This window comes from Heteronotia binoei, chromosome 14, assembly GCF_032191835.1.
Source record: "Heteronotia binoei isolate CCM8104 ecotype False Entrance Well chromosome 14, APGP_CSIRO_Hbin_v1, whole genome shotgun sequence".
In the NCBI taxonomy this organism is placed as follows: Eukaryota; Metazoa; Chordata; class Lepidosauria; order Squamata; family Gekkonidae; genus Heteronotia; species Heteronotia binoei.
Window position 1 is genome coordinate 64,492,072 of NC_083236.1, and position 16,316 is coordinate 64,508,387.

Genomic DNA, 16,316 nt, shown 5'->3' on the forward strand with positions numbered 1-16,316 from the left:
CTATCCTCCATTATTTACTATGGAAGGAAGACATTTAAAAAGGTGTGCTGTCCCTTTAAATGTGATGGCCAGAACTCCCTTTGGAGTTCAATGATGCTTGCCACACCCTTGTTCTTGGCTCCACCCCCAATGTCTCCTGGCTCCACCCCCGAAGTCCCCAGATATTTCTTGAACTGGGCTTGGCAACCCTACCGCTCCAACAGGCTTTGGCCTTCCAACAAATAATTAAAGACCTTATCACCCTCAAGAGCTCTGTTCTGCTTGTTATGACACGAGTCTTACAGGCTGCACAGAACTGCTTTTCCCATGAAATAAACCTTTAAGGTAGGGTTGCCAGGTCTGGGTTGGAAAATACCTGGAGACTTTGGGGGTGGAGCCGGGAGAGGGCGGGGTTTGGGGAGGGGCCTCAGCAGGGTCCAATGCCACAGAGCCCACCCTTCCAAGCAGCCATTTTCTCCAGGGGAGCTGATCTCTGCCAGCTGGAGATGAGTTGCAAAAGCGGGAGATCCCCAGGCCCCACCTGGAGGTTGGCAACCCTACGTTAAGGCTATTTGACGTGCAAATGGTGTCGCCAGAGCGGAGTGGCACTCTTTGCTTCACGCTCAGAACAAGCACTCGGAGTGAATGCTCTGTTCTCGATGGGCTCGGCGCAGTTTTGCCGCCGTCAGCACCAATCTTTCATCGTTTCTCTCCTGCGGTGTTTACTTCTCTCGGCGGGACCATCTTTAGAAAACTCTCCTCCGCCTAGCCTGGTTTAAAGACCTGCCTGAAATGGTTTCTTTCGTTGAAGTGCAGTACAGTTTATCACTTTGCGGGGAGGAAAAGAAACAGCTCTGACCCAAACCAAACATTGGTCTGGGTGTTTGCAAACGGTAGAGTTGGAAGCACGTCTCTCTCGCTGGCTCTCTGCGTCAATCTGTGCTGCTTCTTTTTTTTTCCTTTTAAAAATGTAGTCATTGAAATGAGGTTTATCCATAATGAAAATTGTAAAATTCCCCTTCCCAAGATTTCATGATCTAACTTGGTGGTTTTCCGAGTTTTTGTCTTCAGGGATCAAATACTCCCCCCGCCCCCATAGCCACTGTGCTACTTAACTGTACAATATTGCAAAGCAGGGGTAACCAGACTGCTGCTTGGGAGCCACATGTGGCTCTTTCACAGATATAGTGCGGCTCTCAAAGTCCCCACCACCCCCTTGGCCAGCTTGGAGAAGGCAGTTGTCTCTTGAAATCACTTCTCCACGCCAAGCCTCCTGTGGCGGCCATTTTGTGTCTCGTTCCACCTCCTGCGGCAGCCCTTTTGTGGCTAGCTTCACTTAGGGTTGCCAAGTTCAATTCAAGGAATATCTGGGGACTTTGGGGGTGGAGCCAGGAGACATTGGGGTGGAGCCAAGAACAAGGGTGTGACAAGCATCATTGAACTCCAAAGGGATGGAGTTCTGGCCATCACATTTAAAGGGACGGCACACCTTTTCAATGCCTTCCTTCCATAGGAAATAATGAAGGATAGGGGCACCTTCTTTAGGAGCTCATAGAATTAGACCCCCTGGTCCAATCTTTTTGAAACTTGGAGGGTGTTTTGGGGAGAGGCACTAGATGCTATACTGAAAATTGGGTGCATCTACCCCAAAAAACAGCCCCCCAGAGCCCCAGATACCCGCAGATCAATTCTCCATGATTTTCCATGGGAATAAATCTCCATAGGGAATAATGAAGTTCCCAGCAGACATTTCCCTCCCCTCCCCCCGCTTTCTGACGACCCTGAAGCGGGGGGAGGGCCTCCAAACCAGGGGATCCTCTGCCCCCACCTGGGGATTGGCAACCCTAGCTTCACCTCCTGTGGCGGCCCTTTTGTGGCTGGCTCCGCCTCCTGTGGCAGCCCTTTTGTGGCTGGCTCTGCCTCCTGTGGCAGCCCTTTTGTGGCTGGCTCCGCCTCCTGTGGCGGCCCTTTTGTGGCTGGCTCCGCCTCCTGAGGCGGCCCTTCTGTGGCTGGCTCCACCTCCTGTGGCGGCCCTTTTGTGTCTGGCTCCGCCTTCTGTGGCGGCCCTTTTGTGGCTGGCTCCACCTCCTTTTGTGGCCCTTTTGTGGCTGGCTCTGCCTTTTGTGGCAGCCCTTTTGTGGCTGGCTCCGCCTCCTGTGGCGACCCTTTTGTGGCTGGCTCCACCTCCTGTGGCGGCCCTTTTGTGTCTGGCTCCGCCTCCTGTGGCGGCCCTTTTGTGGCTGGCTCCACCTCCTTTGTTGGCCCTTTTGTGGCTGGCTCTGCCTTTTGTGGCAGCCCTTTAGAGACTGGCTCCGCCTCCTATATTGGCCGTTTTGTGGCTGCAGCCACCGCACTTTGTCAAAATGCCAAGGGTCCCTGCAGGATCAAAAAGGTTGGGACGTCCTGCTGGGTTGCAGTACAGACAGACTTCTTGTCTTTCCACCTGAGCCCAAAAGCAAGTCTTTGGTCTGAAAAGGCTGCACATTGTGACGAAGGCTGCGATCAGACACATTAAATAATGCACTTTAAATCTACTTTCAATGCACTATCCAACTGGATTTTCCTGTGTGAACTGGCAAAATCCAGTTGAAAAGTGCATTGAAAGAGGACTGACAGTGCATTAGTTAGTGCGTGCGATCACAGCCTAACATTGGTCTCTTTTGCTAGATACCTGTGTCCGGCTGGCTGCTTGAACAACAAGGCAAAAGTGTTTGGGACTTCCTTCTACGAAAGCGTAAGTAGGCACAGCTGAAGTTCCTGTGGGGAAATGATTTGCCAGCCCCAGAATGTCCCCTTAGGCTCTGCTTTGCAGAAGGTGATTAACTCCATGCTGCTCAGAAACACATTCTTGAATGTGCTGGATTTCATTGAGTTTAAAGGGGGGGCTCTCTGGGGTAAGGACGCCAGATCAGTTTGATCAGTAAATGATGCTTCTCTGGGTAATTAGGAAAAGGCTTGCCAACTCTGCCTTCTGTTGTTCCGAGGTCGGTAAAATGAGTCCCCAGCTTGCTGGGGGGAAAGCGTAGATGACTGGGGAAGGCAATGGCAAACCACCCCGTGAAAAGGTCTGCCGTGAAAACGTTGTGAAAGCAGCATCACCCCAGAGTCAGAAACGACTGGTGCTTGCACAGGGGACCTTTCCTTTCCTTTGCCAACTATGAGTTGGGAAATTCCTTGAGATTTTAAGGGTGGGGACCGTAGAGTTTGGGAAGGGGAGGGACCTTGGTGAGCTATAGTGCCCTAGAGTCCACCTTTCAAAGCGATCGTTTCTTCAAGGGAACGGAGAGCCAGTTTGGTGTAGTGGTGAAGTGCGCGGACTCTTATCTGGGAGAACCGGGTTTGATTCCCCACTCCTCCACTTGCAGCTGCTGGAATAGCCTTGGGTCAGCCAGAGCTCTTGCAGGGTTGTTCTTGAAAGGGCAGCTTCTGGGAGAGAGCTCTCAGCCCCACCCACCTCACAGGGTGTCTGTTGTGGGGGAGGAAGGTAAAGGAGATTGTGAGCCGCTCTGAGACTTTGATTCAGAGAGAAGGGTGGGGTATAAATCTACAGTGGTCTTCTTTTTCTTCTCCTCCTCCTCCTCCTTCTTCTCCTCCACCCCCAAATCTCCAGGTATTTCCCAGTCTAGAGCTGGCAACCATTTGTGTGAGGTCCAGGATACATCCTCCTTGTCCACTTCCCGTCTCTCTTTCGATAGAGAGACGGGAAGCCACACACGGGCAGGAGATTTCCCCAAACCTTTGTGAGACTCCCTATTCTGGAGAGTTTGAGCACTGGTTTGGCACCTTCTTCTGCTTCTCAGAACACTCGCTTACTGAAGAAGTGTGCCTGCCCACAAAAGCTTATACCCAGAATAAAACTTTTGGGGGCCTTCAAGGTGCTGCTAGGCTCAAAACTTTGCTCTGCTGTTTTAGATCAACACGGCTACCCACTAGAATCTTACTTTGACTTGATGGGACAAGTGGTCCCACCAGAGTCCAGCTTCTATTCATCCATTTCAAGTCAGCATCAACACGGACTACACTCCTGATTGGTCACTCCAAAGTAAATACACTGGGAGGGGGGAGTGTTTCAGGCCTAAATGGACCCTGAGCTACGGACACACACCTGACCAAATTCCAGACTCACCGTCTAGGACAGGGGTGGCCAAACTGTGGCTTGGGAGCCACATGTGGCTCTTTCACACATATTGGGCGTTTTCGCACTGACCTTAATCGGCAGCGACGCCCCTCTTCAGCGCGCAGGATCAGCCCGGATTTCGCGCCAATTGCCGCGGAGCACCCGGAAGATCCGGAAAGTCCCACAGCTTTTGCGGCGCAAATGGAAACTGGATTTTGGCGGTTTCCATTTGCGCCGCAAAAGCCGCGGGACTTTCTGGCTCTTCCAGGTGCTCCGCGGCAATTGGTGCGAAATCCGGGCAGATCCTGCGCGCTGAAGAGGGGCGTCGCTACCCATTAAGGTCAGTGCGAAAACGCCCATTGTGTGGCTCTTGAAGCCCCCACCACCCCACCGGCCAGCTTGGAGAAGGCATTTCTCTCTTTAAATCACTCCTCCAAGCCAAACCAGCCCTTGTCTTGGAGTATGCGTTTCATGTTGCTTTCTTTCCATCTCTCCCTCCCATTTTATTTTTATTTATTTGGTTGATTTATATCCCGCCCTTTTCCATACAGGCTCAGGGCGGATCACAGTCATAATAAAACAGTTTAAATACAGCAGTGGCTCAATAATATGCCAATAAAACAAAGTTACAATAATATACATTGGTGGGCAGGTACATATTTCAGATAAAACAAATATCCCGGCTCGTTGTAGTTTTATAGCCCATTGTGGGGGAGGGCAATAGATGGTATAAGCCAGGGGTGGCCAACGGTAGCTCTCCAGATGTTTTTTTCCTACAACTCCCATCAGCCCCAGCCATTGGCCAGGCTGACTGGGGCTGATGGGAGTTGTAGGCAAAAAAAAAAAAGGGAGAGCTACCGTTGGCCACCCCTGGTATAAGCAGTAGAATGGAAGGACGTCTGCCTGCCTCAACCGAAACAGCTCTTTCCTGCAGGCCCTACAAAATGGAAATAAATCCAGTAGGATTTTCTGGCTCAGACATCTGACAATCATGTCTTGTGGCTCTTGAACGTCTGACATTTACTCCACGTTGCTCTTGGTTTAAGCAATTTTGGCCTCCCCTGGTCCAGGAACACCTGTGCCAACGGCTCCGTTAAACGTTCTTCTCTTTTGAACTTCTCTCTCAAAGTCCTCCAGCATCTGCCGAGCGGCCGTTCATTCTGGGATGCTGGATAACCGAGGAGGCCTGGTGGATATCACCCGGAGGGGCAGAGCCGACTTCTTTGTGAAATCGGCAAGAAACGGTGTCGAGTCTTTAAGGTAATTTGCTCATGGGAAGGGTAATCGAAGCCATGTGGGTCCTTTGGGTGTCGAGGAGATCAGACATCGGGTTTGGTCTGCTGCTTTGCCAGTTGGCGTCCCCGTCTGCTGAACTGTTTGGGAATAATAACTCCGACGACGGGCGGCTTGGCAGACGCGATCGGCGAGGATAAAGGCTGTGCTTCGGCCCAGCGGAGGCTCCTGTGGAGGAAACGCTGAGTCACGATGGTGTGGCTGCGACTCAGCTCCTGATTTGCTCCTCGACACGATAAAAAGCGTACTTGGATTCTGGACAAAATCTCCACCGACGGGAGGGGATTTTGAACAGTGCTTGAATTCAGTGGTGCACCTTGAAGAGCAACCAAGTTTTCATCAGGGTATAAGCTTGCATCTTTAGATGTAAACTTATATCTCGAATAAAACTTGGTTGCTCTTCAAGGTGCCACGGAACTCAAGCTTCGTTCTACTGCTTTGTGTCGGGATATCCAAATCAAGAATGCACCGCTTACAGGCACAGCAGCACAACAATAAGAGTATTTTAGTGACAGCCAGTCATACACACCCCGTGGCGCAGAATAGTAAAGCTGCAGTACTGCGGTCGGAGCCCTCTGCTCACGACCTGAGTCCGATCCCGGCGGAAGCTGGTTCAGGTAGCCGGCTCAAGGTTGACTCACATGGAGTCAAATGGACAAGTTAACAAGAACCTTAAGAGGCTATGATTTAGAAGCATTTGAGATGGAGTGGAAAAAGTTCAGAAGAGACGTAGAAAAAGAGTGGAAAATAAAAGGACATTGGACAATTTTTGATAATGACTAAGTATAAGAGGGAGGAGGATATTAATTTTGGTTCTTATTAATTAAGGGTACCTTTAATATTAAGATTTTAAGTATATAACACCAGCGGGGGTCAAGTAACGGGGGAGAGGGGTGGGTAGAAAGTAATATATGAGGTAGATAAAAAAATTATTATTAATGATGTAAGAAATTGAAATTTATTACCATATGTTACTAATAAAATTGTTTGAAGTACAAAAAGGCTGACTCAGCCTTCCATCCTTCCGAGGTCGGTCAAAGGAGTCCCCAGCTTCCTGGGGGGAAAGTGTCAATGACTGGGGAAGGCAATGGCAAACCACCCTGTAAAAAGTCTGCCGTGAAAACGTTGTGAAAGCAACGTCACCCCAGAGTCCCTAATGACTGGTGCTTGCACAGGGGACTACTGTTACCTTTAGTCATACACACAGCGCCAGCCCAAGGGCTCATGGTGCCGCGGGCAGGCACCCCCCCTCTACCCCCCCATTGCCCCCCACACCACTGAAATGCAGAACCGCACTCCTTCAACCCCCCCCCCAAGTGCGCCATGCCTCTGCGCGGCGCCCACCCACCCCTTCCTTTCTTCCCCTCCCCTCCCCTTCCCATCGCCTTCCCCCCTGCGCAATCAGAGTGCACCATGTCTGGGCTGTACTGGCTGTGACACGGCACGAAGAACACGCTGGGGGCTTCTCCAGAAGGGGGGAGCCAAGCCTCCTCCAGCACATTCTTCGAAAGATAAGATGCACGCCGTGTTGTGGATGGCAGATCCCAGGCGCAGTGCGCTCTGATCACTGGGGGGGGGGGAGGCGAAAGGATGGAAAGGGAATGAAAAGGAGGGGGCGGGCAGTGGTGGCCGCGTGAGGCAGGCCAACTAGGCGCTTGTCTGGGGCACCAGCAAGGGGGAGAGGCCAATTCTGCGCCTCCACCCTCCTGGCGCCCTAGGCAAGCGTCTAGTTTGCATACATGGCAAAACACTAATTCCAAATATACATTCCCAATATATGGATATACAAAGTCCAGAAAGGAATTCAACTATATTGACACATGTATGGACAACGTGCACCATTCCAAATCTTCATCAGGTCCAAGGTGAATGGATGAATATATAGTTCTGTTTGTTAAAAAGTTAAAGAGATGGAAGTTAAATCATTGAGGCGTAAAAATAACCAAAAATAAAGCGTAAACATTCAAAAGAGCACCTACTTGGTGGCGCTTTGAAATGGGACCTTTAACCTGGACTCCAGAGAGCTTACAATCTTAATAACTAAAAATGAAAAAAAAAATACAAACTAAGTCACAAAGGCTTAACAAATTAATGACATGAATATTATGCTTCAAGATGAACAATTTGTGTAGCCATATATTGGGAATGCAGGGGTGGAATTCTAGCAGGAGCTCCTTTGCATAGTAGGCCACACCCCTCTGATGTACCCAATCTTCCAAGAGCTTACAAAAAAGAGTGTTGTAAGCTCTTGGAGGATTGGCTACACCAGGGGCGTGTCGCCTAATATGCAAAGGAGCTCCTGCTAGAATTCCACCCCTGTGGGAATGTCTATTTGGAATTAGCGTTCTGTTGTGTATGACTGACTCTCACTAAAATATTCCTATTGTTGTGTTGCGCCTGAAAGCAGTGTTTTTTTTAATTTGGATTCTCCACACCGCAGTCCATCGTTTTGACGACTCACGTTGGGATATGGCAAGATCTGAATTTCAGCCGTTATAGGGTTAACATACTTGTTTTGATTCCAGCGGAGACCTGCCCTGGAAGTAGAACCTGACTCAAAGCCAATCCTGGGTGTTCATTGATTTTATTGGTTTTTTTTTTTTAAAAAAAATATTGTACTTCATTATTCACTGTTGTAAATAGCCCAAAGACTGATGCTAGCCAGGATCGAGAAGAAAAGTCACAGGGGAGGTGAATAGGGTTGCCAAGTCCAATTTGAGAAATATCTGGGGACTTTGGGGATGGAGCCAGGAGACTTTGGGGGTGGATCCAGGAGAAATTAGGGGTGGAGCCAAGATCAAGGCTGTGATGAGCATCATTGAACTCCAAAGGGAGTTCTGGCCATCACATTGAAAGGGACGGCACACCTTTTCAATGCCTTCCTTCCATAGGAAATAATGAAGGATAGGGGCACCTTCTTTTGGGGCTCATAGAATTGGACCCCCTGGTCCAATCGTTTTGAAACTTGGGGGATATTTTGGGGAGAGGCACTAGATCCTGTACTGAAAATTTGGTGCCTCTACCTCAAAAAACAGCCTCCCCAGAGCCCCAGATACCCGCGGATCAATTCTCCATTATTTTCTATGGGAATAAATCTCCATAGGGAATAACAGAGTTCCCAGCAGACATTTCCCTCCCCTCCCCCTGCTTTCTGATGACCCAGAAACGGGGGGAGGGCCTCCAAACCGGGGGATCCCCTGCCCCCACCTGGGGATTGGCAACCCTAGAGGTGAACAAATCAGGAATGTGGACCCCCCCCCACCAGCAGTCCTCGACTTAACCTCTAGGTGGGACCTGGATCTACTGGAATTGCAGCTCATCTCTAAATTTAGGGTTCTCAACCTTCTGCTAGGGGCGGGGGTTCCCCTGATTTCGGGCCTCCGACCCGCTGGCACGGGATTGACCGGTGGGAGAGCCCGGCCCCTGAAGAGCTTTGATGGCGCCTGACATTCCCAACGTGATTACATCATCTCGAAGTGATGTCATCGTGCCGGGCGCATCGCGTGGGGACGCTCTAACATTTTGGTATAAAACTCTATTGCACCATAGAGTGTTATACCCAAATGCAAGAGTGTCCCTGCGCGACGTGCCTGGCGTGATTACATCACATCCAGGCGACATAATCGCACTGAAGGAAGTCCCCCCACTGGCAGCCAGGTAAGATCTGGCAACCGTATCCAGACAACAGAGACCAGTTCCCTTGGAAAAAATGGATGCTTTGGAGGGTAGACTGTGGCTTTGTACCCCACTGCTGGCCCTGTTCAGCTCAAGGTCTTCCCCCAAATCTCCAGGAGTTTCCTAGTCCTTGGCCTCACAGCCTGCCTGGGACATCTTTTTTTAAACCACCGCTCCATCGTTTCCTGCTGTGGCACACCAATACGGTTTTTGAACGTGCGTCTTCTTTTTATGCAATCTGCTCACGCATCTTTTCCCTCTTCATTTCTTTCACAGCAAATTCAAACCTTCAAATTCCTTCGTTCTTTCAAAAGTCACAGGTGAGCAGGGGCATAGCCAGAAAATTTGGGGCGGTGGGGCGTTGGGAAATCTGGGGGCGGGGGAGGGGGAAAGAAAGAACACCTGTCTCCACCTCTACGACTGTCGGAGAGGCACAGGCGCCTTGGATATTCTTCCTGAATGCTCAGGGGCGTGGCTGTTGGGTTAGGGGGTGTGGTCCCGGGATGCCCCGCTGCAGCTGTGCTCCTGAAAGAGAGTCTTTTAATAGGAGCAGAGGAGCATTCTCATTCTTGTCATTGGAAAGGGACCACCACTCAGTGGTAGAGCATCTGCTTAGCATCCGTGCGGTCTCCGGTTTGATCCCCGGCAGCATCTCCAATTAAAAGGATCAGAAAGTGATGGGAAAGGTTTCTGCCTGAGAACCTGGGGAGTAAATACTCACCTTGATTGACCAGTGGTGTGATTTGGTATAAAGAAACGTCATGTGTTCATAAGAAGCAGTCATTCAGAGTTCTTTTAGATCAGAGGTGGCCAACGGTAGCTCTCCAGATTTTTTTTTTGCCTACAACTCCCATCAGCCCCAGCCATTGGCCATGCTGGCTGGGGCTGATGGGAGTTGTAGGCAAAAAAAAAAAAAAACATCCGGAGAGCTACCGTTGGCCACCCCTGTTTTAGATGATTTCAGACAGAAGGGATTCCTGAAGGGGTGGAGGGTCCCTCTGTTTGCATGCGAACAAGCAGCCCGCTGCAGAGTTCCCAACCTCCATGTTCAGCCTAGAGATCTACCGCTCTCACAACTGACCTCCAGATATCAGTTCCCTTGGGGGGAAATGGCTGCTTTGGCGGGTGGAGCCTATGGTATTATATCCCACTGCGGTCCATCCCCTCCCCAAGTCTCGCCCTTCCCAAGCTGCATCCCCAAGGTCAACAGGTATTTTCCATTCCAGAGCTGTCAAATCTGCTCATTCTTGGTGTTTGGGGGGGCAACAGTGGGAGGGCTTCTAGTGCCTGGCCCTACCGATGGACCTCCTGATGGCACTTGGGGTTTTTTGGCCAACACAGTGTTGGACTGGATGGGCCATTGCCTGATCCAACATGGCTTCTCTTATGTTCTTCTGTGACACAGAGTGTTGGACTGGATGGGCCATTGGCCTGACCTAACATGGCTTCTCTTATGTTCTTCTGTGACACAGAGTATTGGACTGGATGGGCCACTGGCCTGACCTAACATGGCTTCTCTTATGTTCTTCTGTGACACAGAGTGTTGGACTGGATGGGCCATTGGCCTGATCCCACATGGCTTCTCTTATGTTCTTCTGTGACACAGAGTGTTGGACTGGATGGGCCATTGGCCTGACCTAACATGGCTTCTCTTATGTTCTTCTGTGACACAGAGTGTTGGACTGAATGGGCCATTGGCCTGACCTAACATGGCTTCTCTTATCTTCTTCTGTGACACAGAGTGTTGGACTGGATGGGACACTGGCCTGACCCAACATGTCTTCTCTTATGTTCTTCTGTGACACAGAGTGTTGGACTGGATGGGCCACTGGCCTGACCCAACATGGCTTCTCTTATGTTCTTCTGTGACACAGAGTATTGGACTGGATGGGCCACTGGCCTGACCTAACATGGCTTCTCTTATGTTCTTCTGTGACACAGAGTGTTGGACTGGATGGGCCATTGGCCTGATCCCACATGGCTTCTCTTATGTTCTTCTGTGACACAGAGTGTTGGACTGGATGGGCCATTGGCCTGACCTAACATGGCTTTTCTTATGTTCTTCTGTGACACAGAGTGTTGGACTGGATGGGCCATTAGCCTGATCCAACATGGCTTCTCTTAAGTTCTTATGTCCTTAAGAGCTTTCATAGGGCTATACCACCTGACTCCTAGGTGATCTTAACCTGCGGCACATTCTACTTTGGTTTTTCTGCAAGTCTCTATGGATCCTTCCAGTGAAATAGTTTTTGGGCAGAACAGGTTTCTCATCTACAAAATGAGACTCAGGGTAACCTACCTTGCCGACCCCACTGCATATTATAATTGTTGGGTTTGTGATGAATAGCAATGAAGTGCCTAGTTACCCAGCGGGACTCTTCAAATTTAAGGCACTCAGGTCCAAAATGTGTCCTGCCTTTCTTTACTTTGAACTGAAATGATGCTTTCCTGTTGCAGAAAGGAAAAAAAAAGACTCGAGCGGTTTGTTTTTGCAAGCCTATGAAAGAGATAATTTTCATAATTGCCAGAAGAGCGGGGCAGGAACTCTCGAGAAAGAAACAGGAAGGACCTTGATCTGAAATGGACCCGTTTTTTCCCCCAGCCAGTTTCAGTTCTGATCCAGGCCAAATATCCTTTTTTGCCAGGCCTCTCTTAGGCTGAACAAAGACATTAGAGTTCAGAGAAACCAGCAGAATCAAAGGCCTTTGGATGTCAGAAATTTGACTTAAAACCTGGCAGGCGGAAGAGCCAACGAAATGGTAAAAATGACAGTTTCAGGAAAGGAAGAGGCCCCTCCAAACAGGAGACCGATTCAAAAAGCTTTGGATTTTTTTCCCCCCCTTTAAAGGAAGGGATCTTCTTGCAATTCAGCAAATTCCCAGAAGGAAAAAAAAAAAACACTCCAGCAATTTCTCTGTTGTGCAAACAGTTTGGGCTGCATCTGGAAGTCAGTGTGCAATATCACATGCAAGGAACCGATAGGGAGGGACTGTGGCTCAGTAGTGGAGCATCTGCTTGGGAAGCAGAAGGTCCCAGGTTCAATCCCCGGCATCTCCAAAAAAGGGTCCAGGCAAATAGGTGTGAAAAACCTCTGCTTGAGATCCTGGAGAGCCGCTGCCAGTCTGAGAAGACAATACTGACTTTGATGAACCAAAAGGTCTGATTCAGTATAAGGCAGCTTCATATGTTCATATGATGGCTGACGACTTTTGAACAGGCCTGGTTTAGATTTAGGCATGCCATGCACCTGAGAATCCTGAGGTTCTCATTAGAAACATAGAGCTGGAAGGGTCACCAAGGGTCATCTGGTCCAACTCCCTGCACAATGCAGGGAATTCACAACTATGCCCCCCCACGCCCCCTCAGTGACCCTCGCTGTATGCTCAGAGGCAGGCAAAAAAACTCCAGAATCCCTGGGTCAATCTGATAGGATTGCCAAGTTCTTCTTCCGCTGCAGCAGGGAACTCTTCTCTCGCATGTGCCGCACGTGTGTGGAATGATGACGTCATGTGGAAGTGATGTCATCATGCCAGGCATCATCATCATCACATTTTATTTGTATCCCGCCCTCCCCGCCGAAGCGGCTCAGGGAGGCTAACAACAAAACTTAATGCATACAAAACTTAATGCATACATTGTACAGTATATAACAATTTAACTACAATTGATTAAAATCTATTAAAATTCTAAAAACAAAACATTAATATATTGGTGCTATAATCGCTGGCAAGTTTACTTAGCAGTTTAGCAGTTTCAGACGGTGAAGGCCATTCGGAACAAGGTGGTCTTGCAGGCCCTGCGGAGCTGTTCAAAGTCCCGCAGGCCCGCATTTCTTCTGGAAGCTGATTCCACAGCTGTGGGGCCATAGCAGAGAAAGCCCGAGTACGGGTGCTCTGGAGTTCTACCTCTTTTGGCCCGGGGATGGTCAGCAGGTTCTTCCCTCGGTTAAATTCCTCCTTGACCTCTGAGAGCCACGCAATAAGTTTCCAAACCATAGTTTGGCCACTCCTGATCAAATCATTTAACTCCTAGTCAGAGGTACAAGAGCCCCATGGTGCAGAGTGGTAAAGCTGCAGTACTGCAGTTGGAGCCCTCTGCTCACGACCTGAGTTCGATTCCAACGGAAGCTGGTTGAGGTAGCCGGCTCGAGGTTGACTCAGCCTTCCATCCTTCTGAGGTCGGTAAAATGAGTCCCCAGCTTGCTGGGGGGAAAGTGTAATGACCAGGAAAGGCAATTAAGAAGAAGAAGATATTGGATTTATATCCCGCCCTCCACTCCGAAGAGTCTCAGAGCGACTCACAATCTCCTTTACCTCCCCCCCCCCACAACAGACACACTGTGAGGTAGATGAAGATATTGGATTTATATCCCGCCCTCCACTCCGAAGAGTCTCAGAGCGGCTCACAATCTCCTTTCCCTTCCTCCCCCACAACAGACACCCTGTGAGGTAGATGAAGATATTGGATTTATATCCCGCCCTCCACTCCGAAGAGTCTCAGAGCGACTCACAATCTCCTTTCCCTTCCTCCCCCACAACAGACACCCTGTGAGGTAGATGAAGATATTGGATTTATATCCTGCCCTCCACTCCGAAGAGTCTCAGAGCGACTCACAATCTCCTTTCCCTTCCTCCCCCACAACAGACACCCTGTGAGGTAGATGAAGATATTGGATTTATATCCCGCCCTCCACTCCGAAGAGTCTCAGAGCGGCTCACAATCTCCTTTCCCTTCCTCCCCCACAACAGACACCCTGTGAGGTAGATGAAGATATTGGATTTATATCCCGCCCTCCACTCCGAAGAGTCTCAGAGCGGCTCACAATCTCCTTTCCCTTCCTCCCCCACAACAGACACCCTGTGAGGTAGATGAAGATATTGGATTTATATCCCGCCCTCCACTCCGAAGAGTCTCAGAGCGGCTCACAATCTCCTTTCCCTTCCTCCCCCACAACAGACACCCTGTGAGGTAGATGAAGATATTGGATTTATATCCCACCCTCCACTCTGAAGAGTCCCAGAGCGGCTCACAATCTCCTTTCCCTTCCTCCCCCACAACAGACACCCTGTGAGGAGGGTGGGGCTGGAGAGGGCTCTCCCAGCAGCTGCCCTTTCAAGGACAACCTCTGCCAGAGCTATGGCTGATCCAAGGCCATCCCAGCAGGTGCAAGTGGAGGAGTGGAGAATCAAACCCGGTTCTCCCAGATAAGAGTCCGCACACTTAACCACTACACCAACGGCAAACCACCCTGTAAAAGCTGAGAAATAAATAAATAAAAAGGTCTGCCGTGAAAACGTTGTGAAAGCAGTATCACCCCAGAGTCGGAAACGACTGGTGCTTGCACAGGGGACCTTTCCTTTCCTTCAGATGTACACCGCATTAAGGCTATTGGTTCATTCTGGGTATAGCATGCAAGTAGATACTATTAGAGAATCTCTGCTTCTATTTTAAGTTGTGTGGTTTTTTTTTTTAAATTAAAGCACAGTCATGTTCTTTAAAAAGTGTCTCCGTCCAGCTTGTGGACCACGTGGCTGAATCTCCCATGTCTTTTCCACAGTGCAGACGCTGGACTGTTACACCACGGTGGAGGAGCTCTGTCCATTCAAGAAACCAGCCGCTCATTGCCCCAGGTAAATAGTCTTGTCAACTTTCGACAGGCCACCTCTGGGAAGTGTAATAGTTTAGTAGTATAGCAGAACTCCATGAAGGGTTCCCAACTCTGGGCTGGGAAATTCCTGGAGATTTGAGGAGTGGATTCTCAGGAAGGTGAAGTATGGGAAGGGGAGGTACCACAACATGGTCTAATGACTTCCAAATCAGCCTTTTCCTCCAGGGGAACTGATCTCTGCCATCTTCATATAATACATATAGAAAAGTCCATTAAGTCTTTCACTGCAATAGTCCATCCAAAATCATGGGGAAATCCTCTTACTCTAATAGTCCATCCAAAATCATGGGGCAATCCTCATAAACTACTTCTTCTAAGGTGAGACTTTTGTCACACTGCAGATGTTTAAAAATACAAGCCTCAGTTTTACAATATGCATATTTATAAAAATGCCTTTAAATGCCATATTTCGTACTTCTGATGGATTAGTAAGTGGCCATCGAAACAAGCTGCAAGTCGATTGCGTGTCGATGGGACTATGATTTTGCATATGAAGAAAGACACTGCACATCAGCGTATAACAGAACTTGGATTTGTTAATGAATAAGCCTTGGACATGAAGCTGGACACAGCATTGGCTTTTTTGAACGCACTTCTAATGAGGATTTTTCCAAAACAAAACAAAAAAGTTCTGTTCCAGATATAATTGTTGCATGTAATTGTTCAATTCCAGAGTGAACAAAAAAGTTCATTTCCAGGTGTGAGAACTAAGTGACAGTTGTACATGCGTAGATGTCATCCTAAAACCTGCACACATAAGAACATAAGAGAAGCCATGTTGGATCAGGACAATGGCCCATCCAGTCCAACACTCTGTGTCACACAGTGGCCAATATATGTGTGTGTGTATATACATATATATATACATACACACACGTATACATACACACACACACACACACACACACACACATATATATATATATATACATATATATATATATATACACACACTGTGGCTAATAGCCACTGTTGGACCTCTGCTCCATATTTTTATGCAATCCCCTCTTAAAGCTGACTATGCTTGTAGCTGCCACCACCTCCTGTGGCAGTGAATTCCACAGGTTAATCACCCTTTGGGTGAAGAAGGACTTCCTTTTATCCGTTTTAACCCAACTGCTCAGCAATTTTATTAAGAAGATAAGAGAAGCCATGTTGGATCAGGCCAATGGCCCATCCAGTCCAACACTCTGTGTCACACAGTGGCCAATATATGTGTGTGTGTGTATACATACACAAACACACACACATATATATACACACTGTGGCTAATAGCCACTGTTGGACCTCTGTTCCATATTTTTATGCAATCCCCTCTTAAAGCTGGCTATGCTTGTAGCTGCCGCCACCTCCTGTGGCAGTGAATTCCACATGTTACTCACCCTTTGGGTGAAGAAGTACTTCCTTTTATCCGTTTTAACCCGACTGCTCAGCAATTTCATCGAATGTCCACGAGTTCCACACCGTGGAAGGAAGCCCCCATTGGTTCAGAAGAATAGGCCATTGCATAGGGAGTACAGGGATTTTACTCTTTTGGATTAAAATAAAAAAAATTAATATCCATTCTGTGATTTTTTTTTAAAA

At 48.8% G+C, this 16,316-nt stretch overlaps 1 protein-coding gene across 1 annotated transcript in view; it reads left to right on the forward strand.

Moving 5' to 3' along the window:
- Window positions 1–16,316, forward strand: part of CRISPLD2 (cysteine rich secretory protein LCCL domain containing 2) — a 95,950-nt gene that overhangs the window by 60,646 nt on the left and 18,988 nt on the right. The window contains exons 9-12 of the mRNA XM_060254375.1: window positions 2,647–2,713; window positions 5,226–5,356; window positions 9,341–9,384; window positions 14,622–14,694. Of these exons, the coding sequence (XP_060110358.1) occupies window positions 2,647–2,713; window positions 5,226–5,356; window positions 9,341–9,384; window positions 14,622–14,694 (315 nt within the window). The remainder of the gene's footprint in view (window positions 1–2,646; window positions 2,714–5,225; window positions 5,357–9,340; window positions 9,385–14,621; window positions 14,695–16,316) is intronic.